This window comes from Sebastes umbrosus, chromosome 11 (genome assembly GCF_015220745.1).
Source record: "Sebastes umbrosus isolate fSebUmb1 chromosome 11, fSebUmb1.pri, whole genome shotgun sequence".
Taxonomy (NCBI): Eukaryota; Metazoa; Chordata; class Actinopteri; order Perciformes; family Sebastidae; genus Sebastes; species Sebastes umbrosus.
In genome coordinates, this window is record NC_051279.1 from 23,872,283 (window position 1) to 23,890,965 (window position 18,683).

Consider the following 18,683-nt stretch of genomic DNA (forward strand, 5'->3'; position numbering starts at 1 on the left):
CTCTCATTTTAAATATACTGAATGTTAATGTTTCAGAACACCTACACAAATGCTGACAAGCTGCTAGAGGCAGCAGAGCAGCTGGCCCAGACCGGAGAATGTGACCCAGAGGAAATCTACCAGGCTGCCCACCAGCTAGAGGATCGCATCCAGGACTTTGTGCGACGCGTCGAGCAGCGTAAAGTCCTGCTGGATATGTCTGTTGCCTTCCACACGCACGTCAAAGAGGTGTGTATTTTCTCTCCTCTCCTCAACCCTAATGAGCCCTATTTACCTCGTCGATTTGACTCCTCTGTTTTGCCCAAAGCTAAAGCTTATGCTACTAATACTTTACGAGGACAGGAGCAGAGAAGGTAGAGGCTTATCCATTTATTGATCACATTCCAGCTTTGTATCGTCTGCAGGAATGACAGTAAAAAAATCTTTGTCCGACATATACAACTGACTCATGTAGTCATTTTGTGCTGTTGCCTCTCACACTCCATGGTAATATGGCAAAAGGATGGGAAACTCCTCTATAATGGTCGACATTTTATATCAGGTTTAACAATGGCAATGTACTGTAAGGGTCATTTTTTCTTTGTACATCTGAACACAAGTGACTTGTACAATCAGAGTTGCAGTTGCAGGCAGCTATCACTGTGAAATAAAGGATGATTAACTAAAACGCCCCCAGAGAGCGCATACCTTCACCAGGGCTGCACAACCCTTTAAATTTGTTATTTTGATAATAAAAGATACTTATAAATGTTTAATCTGCATCAAGATCCGTGTCAAAATCATCACATTGGGATATTAATTCTAGCAATTAGCCACTACCATCTATGTTAGGACTTTAACACAGAAAGTCACGTCCACAATTAATTCATCGTATTCCTGTAGCTATAGCTGAAATGCCATCAAATTTGCAGTATTGATCACAATTTATTTTTGCATTTGTCATTATAATTTTGCCACAATTGCAGTTTATGTCAACACACACAAATAGTGCTGCTTATATATCACACATTTTAAGACTTATGACCAAAAGTATGTTTATACATCTGCACTAAAAATGACCTAGAATTTACTTTTTAAGTTATTGCCTTCATAGTGAGAATGAAATGTATGTTTGTGTGTGTGTTCCTGAAAGTCATTATGTTCTCCCTGTGCAACATCTGTGCTTTTCCTTCCTTCTGAAGTGCACTAGTGTTTACACAAATTAAAGGCAATCTGCCTCAATCTGCCTTCTCCTTCACTGTGATGATGACAATCGTGCCTCTAATTTCCCTTATTATTATTTACCTTATTTCTTAAAAAAACGAAATAAATGAAGAACACACGAGCCCCACATGACAGGGCAGTAATCTGTACATGCTGTGTAGCTGCGGTGCTAATCACTGCACCACTCCGTTAATTCCTCTCACAGTGTTGAAAGTCACACACTGCACATCTTTGACTGTCAAAATTAACCTCTCCACGCTGTCATAGCACTGTGCTCTGCATTTGTTAACACTACATCCTGTTTACACAGACTCATAGAGACAGTCAGAGCCGTGGTGTTATTAATGAAGCTAGTCTTTAATGTCCATATGGACTAATCTCCTTCCTCCCATCTGTCAGCTCACACTAGTGCAGGTTACTGTGTGTGTGTGTATGTGTGAGCCTTCGGGTGTGTGTGTGTGTGTTTCTGTACGTGCATGTCCTCCGGTGTTTGTGCGTGTGCCTGCGTGAATGTTTCCAACTCTCCTGCCCATCACCTCTTCTAGTTCTGTAGAAGCCTTTGGATGCAGTCCAGCATGTTGAAAGGCAACAAACAGTGACTGTGGAGATGGAGCATGAACTACATTGCAAGAGAGGGGATTCATCTGCACTGATATTCATGAAGTACATAGAGGAAGTCACTCCAAAAGACATTATCTTGTAGTCAATTTCTAATATTGATGATAAATCTACATTAGTGACAAAAAAGGACTACTGGGATGCCTATTGGTAAACGGTTTCTATGCCTCACTATTAGAAAAATAGTCCCTAATATTTTGTATGGAGTGTATACTTCCACCAAACACTGACAATGCTAGTCTAGTCTAGCCTGATCTAAAATAAACCGCCACTAAGCTTTAACACTAGGGATGCACCGATACCGGATTGGATATTGAGCCGATACTGACTCAAATAGCTGGATTGGATATCGGTGACAATGGGGCCGATCTATTAAATTCAATTCTATGTTTATATACTATATACATTATATACTGGATTTTTAATCCCTGCTTAAGTTTTGACCAATTTGTTCCTGCATTAAAAAAGTTTACACCTGAATTTTGAAGATTTTTTATGCCAAATTGTACAATTTATTATTCTAATAATAAATAACAATTCACTAAATTTGTATATATTTGTTGCCTTACACATAAAGGAATAATCCCAGTCACTTCCACACAGTGAGGCATACAGTTTATTAATTAAACACTGGTATCGGCCGATACCCAAAGCCCAGGTATCGGTAGCGGTACTGGGACTGAAGAAGTTGGATTGGTGTATTCCTATTTAATACCAAAAACATTTTGTGTTTGTACCACTCAGTCAGCCCACTCAGTTATTTGTGTATTTGGTTGCCAAACAACAGTGTCTATGTCTATATAGATGTCAGGTATAATGTGACATAATGTATGTTACTGAGTGGATGATGGTAACAAAACCAAAAGATGTTTTTGAGTAGGCAGTGTGGGTGTTAGACAAACCGTGGGTGCCAGGGTCTCTCTCCTGCAGCCTGGGTGGTGTGCCAGGGCTTTAGTACACTGAGCCAATTCACCCAGATGGCTAATCTGTTACAAAGATGACCATTCACAAAACACCAGCTTTGAGCAGAACTGCTCGGGTTTAATTTTCTCTCTCCCATCTTCTGTGTGTCTGTTTGGTAGCTCGTCTATTGATTCCTGCATCTGTGGTAAACTCACAGCGCTCTGTGTATCTGCCCCACACCCCCTTCAGCATGTGTTCTCCGTTCACAACAGGACTGCTCAGTTCGCTTCCTGTTTTTTTTTTCTCTTTCCCTGGAGGTGTACGCTACATGATGCTGTATTTTAACTGGCTTGCCTTTCCTGTCAATCACTGTTAGCTGTGGACTTGGTTGGAGGAGCTTCAGAAGGAGCTGCTGGATGATGTTTATGCGGAGTCGGTGGAAGCGGTGCAGGACCTGATCAAGCGTTTCGGCCAGCAGCAGCAGACCACCCTGCAGGCTACTGTCAATGTCATCAAGGAGGGAGAGGACCTCATTCAACAGCTCAGGTGACAACATGCTACACTAATGTCTGCATGTGGTGACATGTAAGCCACACTCATGCGCGTGCAAACACACTCTCTTAACACAAGTTTAATCCAGAATAGTTTAGGGGGAACATTACAACAACATTCCTGCATCACTGAAAATAACAACTTAGTGAATACCAAAACTAAGAAATGCAAAGCCCAAGGCCTGATTTGACATTTTGTGTGTGATCATTAGACAATCATGTGGTAGTGAAGGGAAAGGAAAATAAATACCAAAGCTAAGAAGAAATCAAGAAGAGATTTCCTTTAACAGACTAAGTAAACTGAGCAAAGGAGAGGAGAAATGATATAAAAAAATAGGGATGCCTCCACAGAAACAAAAGCACTGTATCTCTAAATTCTAAATCTGACCTCTCTCCACAGAGACTCGGCCATCTCGAGCAACAAGACCCCCCACAACAGCTCCATGGCCCACATCGAGAGCGTGCTGCAGCAGCTGGACGAGGCCCAGGGCCAGATGGAGGAGCTGTTCCAAGAAAGGAAGATCAAACTGGAGCTCTTCCTCCAGCTCCGCATCTTTGAGAGGGACGCCATTGACGTGAGTAGGCGGGAGATGGAGGCTTGGTGCATGATGCATATTTATTTTTGCTTTATTCTGCAATGTTCAGGCAAAAGTGAGAGTGAGCAGATGGAGAAGAGGAGTAGGAGATGGGGTTTGAGGGTTGCAGAGGGATAGTGGATGAAGCGTATGGACTTGCATGTATAATATTTATATAATAGGGGGAAATTATTGTGTAAAGCAATATAAAAAATCAAGACAAAGAGTGGAAGTGAAATGAAAATTGAAGAGAATTTGAAGTTGAGAAAAAGGGAATGAATATTACACCATTTGTTTTTTTGTCTTATTGGCTTAGTTTTTTTTTTCTTAAAGGGACTGTATGTAAAAATCAGAAATTTCTTGTTAACAGTGACACCTGTGGCCGTTAAGTCAACGACACTCAGCGTCCTGTTCTGCACGCTTATGCTCGTAAACGAAGGTCCCACCATGAATTGAAGGCCCGGCCAATGTTGATCCTAGTTTTCTCCCGACGTCGGTCACATTCCTGTTTTGCAAGACGGGCTTCACCAGATATAACCTTGTTGTTTTTGTGCTTCCGTGGAGTTTGTGTTGGAGTCTGAGTTGTAGTAGGAGCTGGTCGTTTGTTGGCGTTAATGGACTCCATTTCTAACAAAACGTTAACTATGGTTGCACACTGTTAGCCCTGTAAGCGGAGCTGAAAATAAAGGCACTTGCGAGCGTGCATGACGTCACATCCGTTGTATTTTCCCAGTATAAACGGCCTGGGTTCTTCACATTAAAAGCAGTCCACAGACTGATAGAGGAAACCCAGAAAGTTGCGGAAGGTCTCATTTTTTAAGGTTAGGTTACAACCTGTTCACACACTGGCAATAAAAAAATATTTATGTGTGTAAAAAGTTAAATACAGTTCCTTTTAAATGCAAAAAGATCAGTTACATGTAGCATGGGACACACTGGAAACCCCAAATGACTGTGACTCTGAGCTGATGGACCGTTACACAGTGAAAGGGAGGTTCAGTCCCGTAGTGAGGATTCCTGCTGCTTCAAAGCTCGGTTGAATTCACAGCGATACTCTCACATGTGCTGCATTAAAAAAAGTATTTAGTTCCACTTGACGCATCTCATCCACTGACTCATTCTAATTTCGTTTCCCCCTCCCCAACCAGCAATCGACTGCATTGTATCCGCTAATTCCTTAACGTCCCACTGAGAGAGTGAATGCTTTTCTCAGCTGGTGCTCAGATATGATAACTGCTCTTTTAGAATATATTTTTTTTTATGTTACTCGTGATGTTTGGCATGGCTGTCATATCAGATTTGTTATGTTGACAGATGAATTACACTCAGTCACTCTGGGAGAAAAGGCTTATAGCAGAAATACAGTTTTTTTTTTTTTATTCATGAGGATAGTGTCAGTAAAAAGAAGCTTTGTGGAAAGTAAGTGTCTGTGTATAAAATTGGTTTTCAATAATAATCACATCACCAGTTTGATGTAAAAACTGCATTATTAGCCACACTAGTGGCATGGCTGTTGGGAGGGCAGTGTCGGTGTGTCAGCATATCTTGTCCAAATTCTCAATATGCTGGAGGGCTGCACGATTTTGAGAAAAATATCGAATTGCTATTATCCATCCATCCATCCATCTGCAACCGCTTATCCCGTTAGGGGTCGCGGGGGGGCTGGAGCCGATATCGGGCGAAGGCGGGGTACACCCTGGACAGGTCGCCAGTCCATCACAGGGCTGACACATAGAGACAGACAACCATTCACACTGACATTCACACCTACGGGCAATTTAGAGTCAACAATTAACCTAACCTGCATGTCTTTGGACTGTGGGAGGAAACCGGAGTACCCGCAAACAACATGCAAACTCCACACAGAAGGGCCCCAAGCCAGATTTGAACCTGCAACCCTCTAGCTGTGAGGCGCCAGTGCTAACCACTGCACCACCGTGCAGCCCCGAATTGCTATTATTTTGACTGATATTGCAATAACAATATGATGTGCGATATTAGAGGGTATGATCATTTTTACATCATTATTCTCATTGTCATTGAAAAACATATTAAAATGATTATGGTGTGATTTTTGCAGTACCAGATCTGTACCAAGCAAAGATGTTTTCTTAAGCCTGTATGATGTGTAGGCTGAGACACCTCTGCAGCACAACAATATTTCATTTAAAATCGTATTTTGAAATACATTTCACCTTTAATAAATGTTGAGATTTCCTCTTCATGCTGCAACTTGAAAAATTGCAATAGGTCATTTTGCAATTTTGATAAAATTTGGATTAATTGTGCAGCCCTATGCTGGACGGCACATCATTTTATAAGATTTTTGGTTACCAGAGGACTAATTCTAATGAGTAAGTGATTCCCTAACGCCACCATGACGTTCATATCTGTGGTTTTGAGGGAAATGTCTCAACAACTATTGGATGGATGACCTTGAAAGTTGTTACAGACATTCAGGTCTCCCTCAGGATGAATTGTATTCACTTTGATGATCCCCTAACTTTCCCTTTAGCGCCATTATCAGGTAAAAAAAATTGATTTGTCCAATACTTTGGTTTATACCTGCAAAACTAATGACACTCCCATCAGGCTCAGCTGTAGTTTGTGTTTAGTGCTGATCAGCAAACGTTAGCATGTTAACATGCTAAATTAAAATATGTAAGCATTTAGCAAAAAGCACTACTGAGGTTTTACAGCCTGTGTTTGCATGGCTTTAGACTCACGATATGAAGTTAAATGCACAAAATCCATGTCACAATTTTCAGTTAAATGTTGTGTAATACCTGCCAAACCTGATTTTACAGACGCAATTTTAGGCGAAGCACCTTTTGTTTGAGATGATTATGTAATACTAATAATTACTGTGGGTTTTTTTTAATACCCAGAAGAACATTTGCTTCTCCTTTCCTGCTATTGTCAGCAGAACTTTACAGACATAAAAAAATACATCATCTGCACAAAATTGTGCATGGTGTAGAAGTATATGTTTTATTACATGTCTGCTCATATATTAATTCCCCTCCACAGTGTGCTGATAGAAGTTCTGTGGTTGGTTTCAAGTTTTTTTGCGTCTGCATTTTAAAGCCCAAAAGAACAGACGAGTCTCACATTAGCTCTGCGTGTCGAGTCAGGGAATGGTGGTGAATCTGCTAATCTCTCATGTTGAACACTGAAGAACGCCCACTCGTAGACAAAGGATTAATATGACACAGTGCTCGAGCATGAAGACGGGTGGAGGAGGCATTTGTCTCCCTCCACTCCCTGCCCACACACACACACCACCACACACACATGCACTGTGACACTCCCTCCTGTCTTGAATGGGGGTGTGTGTTTGAGGTGAGGGCACGGGTTGAGGTGAGACGTACACTTGTCTCACGGTTCTTTCTTCTCTGATGATAAGCTCTGTATCAGTGCACACCACAGAGGGAAAAAAATATCTGTGGTCAAAGAGGAGACTTATCTCCTCTGTTAGTTAGTTAGTTTCCACAGCGTTGGTAGCTGAGGGAGATGGTCTTTTTGCACACAGAGGGCATTTTACTCAACTGTAAGAGGAGAGGAGAGCAGAGTGCAAATGAGTACTTGGTAAGTTTCTACTTTGTTGCCAGATTTTTTAAATTTCAATAGCGGGTAGAGAGGGTATTATATTATTCTGCTGTAGAAATACTTGATAAGATTACTCTGTGTTTTAGACAAGAAAGGCTTGTTTCTATTCAGAAGAGACTTTATAGCAGGGGAATTTGTGTGAATCCCAATTCCTGGAGTATCTTGTCATAAAGTATAGCACGTTTTTTCTGCGTGATCAGAGAATAGTGCTCTTTATTGCAAAAGAGGTTTACCTTCCTTTTTGTATAAACATTAAATTATAGAAAACCAAATAACATCAATGACGTCTTGTTCCTTTTGACATTTGTGTTTTAATTGAATTTGTCTTTGAAGAAAGTTTTAAGCCCACTGGTGTCGCGCGCACACTGGGACTTTCTCTGCGTTAGCAGCACCAACGACAGGATCCAAAATAATAATTGCTCTTAGTGACTGCTGGTGTTTTTGAAAGGTAAACTTGGGAATAATTGCTGATAGCTCCTTGGTTCCCTGGGACTCAGACTTCATCGTGCGTATCATTAGAATTAGAGAAACGCACAGTACTCAAAAAAAACAAGTGGACGAGCGAAATTATAGACAGCAAAGAGAAGATTTTGTTTTGTTTGGATCAATGTATAGCATTTACTGTTCCGACAGTAATTGTAGAAATGTATTTACTGAGTACAGTTTTCACTTTACACTTAAAACTGTTTGCATTTAATTTGTCGTATGTCTGTTAAGAGCAGCTACTCCATGGTTTTCCCTAAATGTTGCTTATGACAAATAGCATAACCATACACTCAGCCTGCTGTAAATAGTTATTGCTAAACTGCAGCACCATTCTTGGCCAAGTTTTACATTGTATATACTTTTGCTGCACTATGTATCAAACCTCTATCTGTAGCACTCGTGTTGTTCTAACATGCGTCAGCAGGATTGTGTTAGTTTTAAGATAGAGGAAATTAAAAATAGCATGGCCAGAGAGGATCATGTTCTCATACAGATATTCTGTTTCATGTTAGGAATTTCTTACTTCTAAATAACCTTTTTCTATCTGATCTTAGTTACGATTACAGACATGCAAACACTGATGCTCCTCTGTCCCTCTTCACATCACTGTTTCCCCTTCTTCCTTTTCTAAGTCCATGCACTCCTCATTGTTGGGAGATCTTTTAAGCCACAAAGATAGCACTGTCTGAATTGAAGAGGACAGCTGCCAAAGCATCTCATTTTCATTTATGCATACAGATCAAATTTTACCACTGTCATGAGCTGCTGCGTGACATATTCCCATTACCTACATCCAACGTCCAGTTGTCAGGGCACGGTAACTCCACACGTTTCAAATTGACACATTTTTCACATTCGTTTATAAAGTTACAGAACAGCTGAATGTAGGACGGACACTTGATTCAAACTGTTCAAAAACACGTTACTAAAGAAGCTGAGAGCATGTTTGTTGAAATTTGACCAGTTTTGTCTTTTGCGAATCATGTTATGGCCAATGTATACTGTAAATGTCAATCTCAAGAAAAAGCCAACGGTTTAGTCTATTTGAACACAAAGAGTCCAGTCCTAAATAAAGCCTCGGAAAAAAGGGGAAATAATTAAATTACCAGTACCTGTACAATAGGCTCACATAATATAGTCACGCCATACAATTTTCTACTCTTGACTGTCTCACTTTTTACCAGAAATAATGCTCTCACTCCCAAATGAACACTGATTGAATTAATGTTACTTCTTCTTCATTCTCGATGGTGCTTTTGATAACACTTCCTGCAGATGTTACACAGTAAATGCTTTCCAGGAAAGGGAGTTCTACGTCAATCAGCAAATCAGGGAAACGGGGATTATTCAATTTACAGGAAGACTATAATAAAACATACTTACACAAAAGTGGAAATAGCAATCAAAACATGTTTCTACTAATAGTCTTGTCTTACATAAAGACCTCATTCTCTCTTCCTGTACAGTAAATAAAGCCTCTGCCACTATTTGACAATTTATGGTAGCTCCATATGCCCCAGAGCAAGAGGTGGGTAGATTCTGAAATTAAGTGTAGATGAGACCTCCTGAGTTAGTTTTAAAAAAAGAAAAAGAAAAACATTGACAGACAGATCTGGATGGTGCCAGGATCAAGGTGCCCCTGGTATCATGATTCAGCTTGCGTGGGCAGTCAGAGACAAGCACTGACATCTCTGTACATCTGCTTTACCAGCCATGCATCACCAGTGTAATATGTTATCCCTTATTGCGGCAGTAAGCTTAATGTGTGTAATGTGGGTTACAGTGATTAAACCGTCTGACTTGGTATTCAAAAGTTATCTTAATCATATAATTAGTGGGATAATTAAATGAAATGTCTGTGCTGGTGAGTTTATAATGAGTCGAAGTGTCTCAGCAGCGTAGTATTTGCACCGTGAAATCTTCTCCTGGGTTTGAAATCAGACAGGGACCTTTGTCACACATTATTTTATGCAATTTTTCTCTCACTTCATTTTACACTTTGACTGTCAAATGAAGTCAAAAATGCAAGCAAAATAATTTGTCACTAGAATTTTTTTTTTTTTAAAGGGACTGTTTGTAACTTTTTAAGCATGTGGCCGGAGTCACTGCTCCGCTGCCTGCTTGCCTTCACTCACACAGCGTGCGCGTTCTCGCTGTCTCGCTCCACCCCTAGACGTGAACGCGCGCTCACTCCACACTGCAGAAGAGTTAGTTTAGCTCTGAGAATATCTAGTGAATGTACAGTGGACGTTTGTGCAGAAATACTGTAACTGCTGCAGCTCCTCCAGACCAAAAGAGGTTTTTCCGTGTCTTGTGAAGTGACGGGGCTCCACAGCGAGAAATGTTATCGTCTCTGACCGGGTGCCGGTGTCTCACTGCGGGCACAGTTGGGCGGCGATAACGTTTCTTTTCCTGCTCCAGCCCCGGCACCAAAAGCCAACACTAGGATCAGCATTGATTCATGGAGAGACCTTCGTCTGGTCAGCTAACATTACTGCCAAGCAGGTGAAATATAGAGTGATATTGTGGTTTTAGCTGACGTGTGTTGCCTCACTGTTTTGAGCGATGCTCGTTCATGTCTGTTTAGAGCGAGCAAGCGCGAGCCCGACGCTGACTTTCGTTGACTTAACGGCCACAGGTGTCGCTGTTAACAAGCGATTCTGAAAGTTACAAATAGTCCCTTTAATTGTGTTCATCGCCTCTCAGTCATTTTGGTGAGTGAGTAAAAAGTCATTTTTTTCTCCTATTATATCTGAGTGATAGTCTGTATCTCGCCTTCGCCTTCGATCCCCCCGCAACCCTGAATAGGATAAACGGTTACAGAAAATGTATTGATGGATATCTGAGTTAACCCTTCTTCCTATCTCACTCTCTCTGCCCCCCCGTCCCCCGTCCCCTTTCCCCCTCTCAGATCATCTCAGACCTGGAGTCATGGAACGAGGAACTGTCCCAGCAGATGAGTGAATTCGACACAGAGGACCTGACGCTGGCTGAGCAGAGGCTGCAGCATCATGCCGACAAGGCGCTCACTATGAACAACCTCACCTTTGACGTCATCCACCAGGGACAAGAGCTGCTGCAGTATGTCACAGAGGTCCAGGCGTCTGGTGAGTGAGGGAACGGAAACACAGATGCACAGATGGCCAAATGGTCTATGTGAGAAAGAGTAGAAATCTAGCTGACGTTATGCGAAAATCTGGCTCAGTAGTCAGCCAGCTACACTGCTACTGCTAGAGACATGGCTGCCTTAAGACTAGACTTTAGACTTTATTGTATATATAACAGCTCAATAGTACCAGTATACAACAACAGACAACAGTTGTTTAGGGCAGCTATTGCTGCAGGGATCTGGCCTTTCCCAAAGCGAGCCCTTCTGCACCTCAGTGCTCTGTAGAGTACGTGCACCCAGAATGCAGTAGGGTGAGGTGGTGGTTGAGTGGGTGCGTGATGTCCTGTTCTATTGAGGTTTCAATGCGTGCAATGGCCTCATTGTTTAGCTCTGCAAGGTTGGGTGTTGGGAGACCAATTATCCTGGCAGCTGTGTTGGTTATGCGTGCAAGTTTGGCCTGATTAGTAAAGGCATTTTAAAGAAGCAGGTGGAACAGTACAGTAGGACGGGCTGAATAATGCTCTGATACAACAACAGAAGGAGATGGGGGGACAACATTGAGTCCTTTAAGCTTACAGATGACTGATTGACTGAGTCTTTGGTGGCTAGAGCTTCCTCTGTAGCTTGCCTCGGGACAATGATTATTTACCAGCCCCAGCCTCGCAGCTAGCATCACGACTGGCACACAATGCAGGACTAAAATGTGAGTACAGATTATGCCGATGCTAAATTTGTCATAAAAGATCTGCGCTGAAATGGCGTTGTTTATTCAGCTTTCACAAGATCAGCATTTCACAGTCTGCATGGCTTTATGTTCTTAAAAAATGTCTAAGCTGTCTATGCCATCTATGAATACTTTTTGAAATGTCAAATCTGTAGCTGTTGCTATTCTACAGATGCAGGTAACACAGAGTACATTAATGAAATACATATTTTAGACCACTCCTTGTAATTCAGCACATGGCAGAGATGTGTGCAAAACTGCTAAATACCTCTTTAATCAATACACATTTACCCTCGTCATTAACAGCAAGAGATTATCGAGTGAAAGAAAAAAAAGGGCATAAACCGACATTATAAAAAAATTGATTGTCATCGGTAACATAATAAAATGTCTGTCGTCTGTGCAGGTGTGGAGCTGCTATGCGACAGAGACGTGGACATGGCCACACGGGTCCAGGACCTGCTGGAGTTTCTCCACGAGAAGCAGCAGGAGTTGGACCTGGCAGCAGAGCAGCACAGGAGACATCTGGAGCAGTGTGTCCAATTAAGGCATCTGCAGGCTGAAGTCAAACAGGTACGTACTTGAAGACGAAAAAGGACAAGCGAGTTTAACAAGGACAGACAATGACACAGCCTAGGTAGGTAGGTTGGAGTTTGAGAGCACGCTGAAAGCTCAAGCTATAAAAGAGCTAGGCTTTTTACTAATGAAAGAATAATCCCTGTATTAGAGTCTGGTTTTTAAACCTCTAAATCGTGCTTACGGAATATTTTATTCATGATAAAAAAATGTTGTGTTAAGATATTGGAAGTGGAAATAGAGCTTATACATGTCCTCAGATTGCTCACACGTGCTGTATTTCAGAAATAAACACACCTATTACATATCTGTAATGCTGAGGTCAAACTAACATGTGGAAAGCCAGTCTGACGATGTATTGCCACAGCGTACCATGATGTTACAGCAGAGCGTGTTGAAGTGCTAAAAGGCTACAGTATGTTCTGTCTGTACATGACCGCGGGTAGATGAGTCATCCTGTGTCAACAATCTCCCCCCCTCCTCTCTCTCTCTCTCTCTCTCTCTCTCTGTATTTCTATCTGTCTGTATATCTCTCTGACTTTGGGGAATAGTCTGAGCGATACAGTTTGGTTGGATGCTCAGCCAAGGTTTAAAGAGAGACGGAGATGAATGGAAATTCACGGGGAAAGAAGACAAATGAGCCAGAGAGAATCTGAAATGAATGAGGGGAAAGAGATGGTTTAGCGTTAGTGTCAGTGAAGAGCACGTTGGCTGGTGATTCTTTCCCCATATTCATTCAGCAGCTGAATACAATCACAGCAAGAAAAAACTGTGAGTTTGCAATGTAGCCCACTGATGTTTCAAAACAAAACAAACACAGAGCCAATTTTCACAACTGCGCCTGTTATCATAGCAGTGCAGCCGAATAACAAACGGCTTTATGTTTCAGCTCGCACTAGAATTAATGAACAATTGAACAAAAGTGGTGGCAGATAGGACATTGAGACTAAAATAACCAAAATGACACCCAGAGAGAGCGAAACATTTCAGAAGATGCGCTGCCGTCGCATTGTATGAACAGATCTGACAGTAAGATGATGCCAGTAGGATGCTGGTGTTATTTTTACTCATCTACCCACAGAGAGGGGGTGCTATATATGCAGCTATGGACTGTTACACACACCTATGCATGTATGTGCAGCTAATAGGGATTTATAATCAGAATTGGCTTTTAGTTTTTTAAGTTGTTAAATACTAGGGCTGTCGAAGTTAATGTGATAATAACGCGTAAACGCAAATTCCTTTTAACGCCACTAATTTCTTTAACACAACAACGCAATTTGTGATTTTTAGATTGTAGCGGACTCAGTTTTAAAACTCTTTAAAGAGTGAAGATACTGGCATCATATGAAACTAGAAAAACGGAAGGAATCCATTGGTACTAACCATGTCATATAAGCTTGTTGCGTAGGAGGCTAAATAGCGCCCTAAACTTACGCTACATTTTGGAGAGGAAAAACTGGCATGGCCATTTTCAAAGGGGTCCCTTGACCTCTGACCTCCAGATATGTGAATGAAAATGGGTTCTATGCGTACCCACGAGTCTCCCCTTTACAGACATGCCCACTTTATGATAATCACATGCTTTGTTTTGGGCAAGTCATAGTCAAGTCAGCACACTGACACACTGACAGCTGTTGTTGCCTGTTGGGCTGCAGTTTGCCATGTTATGATTCGAGCATATTTTTTATGGTTTTTAAGGTTTCTGGACAATATTTGTCATTGTTTTGTGTTGTTAATTGATTTCCAATAATAAATTTATACATAAATTTGCATAAAGCAGCATATTTGCCCACTCCCATGTTCGATAAGAGTATTAAATACTTGACAAATCTCCCTTTAAGTTACATTTTGAACTGATAAAAAATGTGCGATGGATGATCATGCAATTAATCACGATTAAATATTTGAATCGATTGACGGCCTAGTAAATACGTTTAAGCCAGTTTTATGTGGATTTCTCAGATTAAAGTGTAAAATACAGCTCAACTGCCTCTGCCTTACTTTCCCTTACAAAGCCTGACTATTATAACCCTTGCACTACATCCTGGGAAATTACTGCAGCCCTGTTAGACTAAAGTCAGACACAACCATAATAATAAATAATTGTAGCTTATATCTTTCTGCTGCTGATTTATGTATATATGACTACTGCACTACAGTTGCTACAGTAGAGTGTGTTTTATTTTATTTTTTGCCTTTAAATATCCCAAACTGAGAGGTTGTTACTTGTTAGAACCGCTTTCTGTATGCCATTATGAAATGGCACAGTTTAAGCACAGGGATTATGGATAGAGCAAAGATAAAGCACTTTAAGTAGAGTGGTGTCAGTGATGACATATTGGAATATATTATGTAAATCCAATGGTATGCCATACCATACTAATGAATCACATATGTACTCATTATGTCTGATGCTGCAGCTGTTTTTTTCATGCGTCATGTAATGTGTACATACCACTCCTCTGATATTCAGCAGCTAACACTCATACCTGTCCTGCCTCGGGACATCGCCAGTGCAATGGAAACACAGGCTCTGTAGGAAACAGGAGTCAGAGTTGTGTTGCATCATCACTTTTATAGCCAAGCTTGAGTCGCAGTTCTGCCCATCACCCACACAGCAGGTGTGCTTGCTGAGTCAGAGGGAGAGAGAGAGAAAGGTGTCTTTGACAGACTGTGTTTAACATGCCCTTTGGCTAGAACTAGCCCAGCAAAACTATGAGCAAATGGGATTTTGTGTGCATCTAGGAGTGTGTGTGTGAGGCAGGGTGTGTGTTAGCTGAAGAGATCATGTACAAAGGGGAGAAAGGATAAAGTAAGATGTAATATGTAGTAGGGGTGTAAGAAAATATCGAAAATATCAAGTATGGGGATGTTCCATTTTGTGATACTGTATTGATTCTCAGTAACACTGTATGCAAAGATTAACTCAGTCAATACTTTATGTGTATGTGTATGTGCCATCTCAGTGTATGTGCCCTCTCAAAGTAGTGCCATGATGCTGGATGTTACAGGGACTGTGATAAATGCAAATGCAGATCCCACTGTTCTGATTGCATAAAAAAGTACACTTATTTACTCAGATTTTATGCATAAGGTGGTTTGTTCTTTGTACTACGGTTTTCTTTAAATTAAAAAAATTGCAATATATTGCCTTGCTTACAGTATCGCAATAAATTGCGATATATTGAATCGTAGTCCCTCTGTCATGATACGTAGGGGAGGTAGGGGAAATGTGTGAAAGGTGAAGCGAGTCAACAGAGCGAGGATGCAAGGAAATATATATGAGAAGTGACAGATGAAAGTCGGCACACATGGAGAGTTGTAGAGCTGATGGGATGGAGAGAAGGAAAAAAAAAAAAAAAAACAGGACAGAGAAGATTGAGGAATTTGGGGAAAAGCTTACACCTTTCTGAAGTGATTGGTCCATTTTTCAAGATGTTTTCATAGCATAAGTTGTATAACTAATTCTAGCCTGTTAAAAAATAAAGTATAAATAATAAAACTCTGTGTATCTGTGTATGTTTTAGGTGCTCGGTTGGATCCGTAATGGTGAGTCCATGCTGAACGCTGGTCTGATCACAGCCAGTTCGTTACAGGAAGCCGAACAACTGCAGAAGGAACATGAACAATTCCAACATGCAATAGAGGTAAAGTAAATAAAAAGTATATGTATAATGTTCCTCTTCTTGCTCTATTGATGGAGAATTTAGAAGCAAAGTGTGTCCATGTGCTTTATACTTTCAGTTGCATCTTTCTTTTTACTCCCCTTTTTTCCCTCTTCTTCCCTTTCATCATGTTTGTCTTGATTCATATCCACATGCTCCATTTTTCATCTCCCTTTTCCCCTCATCTTTTACCATTTCTGCACCTCCTCTGCTCCGTCGCCCTTCATCCTTCAACCTTTTGCCTTTCTAAAACTCATCACAGTGTCGTTTGTGTCTCCACTGCCTCCCCTTCTCATCACAAGTCGCACATGAAATGGAATTATAAATAACGAATATATCTCTACCTCTCTCTTTCTTCTCTCTCCGCTTACCTTTCTTTCCTTACTACTGATTATGCCGGGTGTCTTTCCTTTGAACTCTGTGTCGAGCCTGGCTCATTTTAATGCGGGCCTGAACCTGACCTACTTCTGCAGAACTCACACACACAAAGATGCACACTCAGAAGAAAGCTGTGTTTATGATTATTGCTTATATGAGACTTGAAATTTGAACACGCATGCCATAACTGTAGACACAATCGTTCCTGCGTGGTGAGAAAAGAGCAAATGATGTCTGAATGTCCTCCTTGACAGTACCCAGCAGGTGCTGCAGACATTATTCTTCCTTTATCTCCTTCTGTTTCGCTCTTCAGCTCTTCCCTCTAGTGTTCTGAGTCCAGCAAGGAGAAAACGCCTTATTCTCAGGCTAACCGCTATGACACAAACATCACCAGATACTGTCCTTTAATACCTCCCTATCTCATTTCCTCTCCAGAACGCTCGCTCCAGGACAATCTTTATGACACAGCGATAATCAGACGCTACTTTTATTTATTTAGCCTTTCTTCTGCTGCTCCCCAGTCCTCCACCAAACTGCCCTGCAGGGTCCAACAGGGAGCTGGGACTTTATTTTCCTAGCAATCATTGTGATATAGAGATTCATATAACTCTTGAATTTCATTATTTTTCTATCTCGCCCTTATCCCCCATGCAGAAAACCCATCAGAGTGCGCTGCAGGTACAGCAGAAGGCCGAGGCCTTACTCCAGGCAAACCACTACGACATGGATATGATAAGAGACTGTGCAGAAAAGGTATTGCTCTCTTACAATTTTTCTCGAAAAGAAAACATGAGCAATAATGTAGGTAACGTGGTTGCTATTTTAAAGCTGCAAAAGGATAAACTGAGTTGTTTTCTTTGACTTGAAGGTGGCAGACCACTGGCAGCAGCTGATGCTGAAGATGGAGGATCGACTGAAGCTGGTTAATGCTTCTGTGGCCTTCTACAAGACCTCTGAACAGGTACTTAAAAATTGCTCCCCAAAGATGTGCAGTTTCACGGGTTGCATGTACGTCTGGAGCAGGAGAAGGTCAGTGTTGCATTTCACAGTGGTTTTATGTGCTGCCTCATCTATGTTTCAGGTGTGCAGTGTGTTAGAAAGCCTGGAGCAGGAGTATAAGAGAGAGGAAGACTGGTGTGGCGGTGCTGATAAACTGGGTCCGAACAGTGAGTCGGACCACGTCACCCCCATGATCAGCAAACATCTGGAGCAGAAAGAGGCCTTCCTCAAGGTGAGAAAGAAGATGTTATTGCAATTTATATTTTGAAATGACACGTATGATCACTAGGGCTGTCAAAGTTAGCGCGATAATAACGTGTCAACGCAAATTTGTTTTAACGCCACTAATTTCTTTAACGCATTAACGCAACTTGTGATTCTTAGGTTGTGGCGGACTCAAGCTAGATGAAGATACTGGTATCATATGAAACTAGAAAACCTAAGGAATCCATTGGTACCAATCATGTCATACTGGCTTGTTGCGAAGGAGGCTAAATAATGCTCTAATCTTACACTAAATTTTGGCAAGGAAAAACTGGCATGGTTATTTTCAAAGGGATCCCTTGACCTCTGACCTCAAGATATGTGAATGGAAATGGGTTCTATGGGTATCCTCTCCTTTACTGACATGCCCACTTTATGATAATCACATGCAGTTTGGGGCAAGTCATAGTCAAGTCAGCACACTGACACACTGACAGCTGTTGTTGCCTGTTGGGCTGCAGTTTGCCATGTAATGATTTGAGTATATTTTTTATGCTAAACGCAGTACCTGTGAGGGTTTCTGGACAATATCTGTCATTGTTTTGTGTTGTTAATTGATTTCCAGTAATAAATAAATGCAAACATTTGCATAAAGCAAGCATATTTGCCCACTCCCATGTTGATAAGAGTATTAAATACCTGACAAATCTCCCTTTAAGGTACATTGTGAACAGATAAAAAATGTGTGATTAATTTGAGATTAATCGCAATTAATCAATCGTTTGACAGCCCTAATAATCACTTGTTAATTGTGTGATTCTAAGCTATTTTATTAGTCAGAAGGATATTATCATTGACCCTGTAAGTGACATCTGCTCTCCTTGTGCACACTTACAGGCCTGCACGTTAGCCAGGCGTAACGCCGATGTCTTCTTGAAGTACCTGCACAGGAACAGTGTCAACATGCCCGGCATGTTGTCCCACGTCAAAGCTCCGGAGACTCAGGTTAAGAGTAAGTAGACGGGTCATTAATCACCTTTATCTTTTCTGCATCTAATCTTTACAAAGATGTTAAGTTGT

The 18,683-nt window shown here is 41.2% G+C and overlaps 1 protein-coding gene across 5 annotated transcripts in view; it reads left to right on the forward strand.

Annotated features, from left to right (window-relative positions):
* The window catches only part of triob (trio Rho guanine nucleotide exchange factor b), a 128,180-nt gene that overhangs the window by 71,212 nt on the left and 38,285 nt on the right, over nt 1–18,683 (forward strand). For all 5 annotated transcript variants that reach the window (XM_037784436.1, XM_037784432.1, XM_037784433.1 and 2 more), the window contains 10 exons: nt 37–228; nt 3,101–3,270; nt 3,676–3,850; nt 10,857–11,052; nt 12,185–12,351; nt 15,885–16,004; nt 17,055–17,153; nt 17,269–17,361; nt 17,482–17,631; nt 18,501–18,615. In XM_037784436.1, the coding sequence (XP_037640364.1) occupies nt 37–228; nt 3,101–3,270; nt 3,676–3,850; nt 10,857–11,052; nt 12,185–12,351; nt 15,885–16,004; nt 17,055–17,153; nt 17,269–17,361; nt 17,482–17,631; nt 18,501–18,615 (1,477 nt within the window). The remainder of the gene's footprint in view (nt 1–36; nt 229–3,100; nt 3,271–3,675; nt 3,851–10,856; nt 11,053–12,184; nt 12,352–15,884; nt 16,005–17,054; nt 17,154–17,268; nt 17,362–17,481; nt 17,632–18,500; nt 18,616–18,683) is intronic.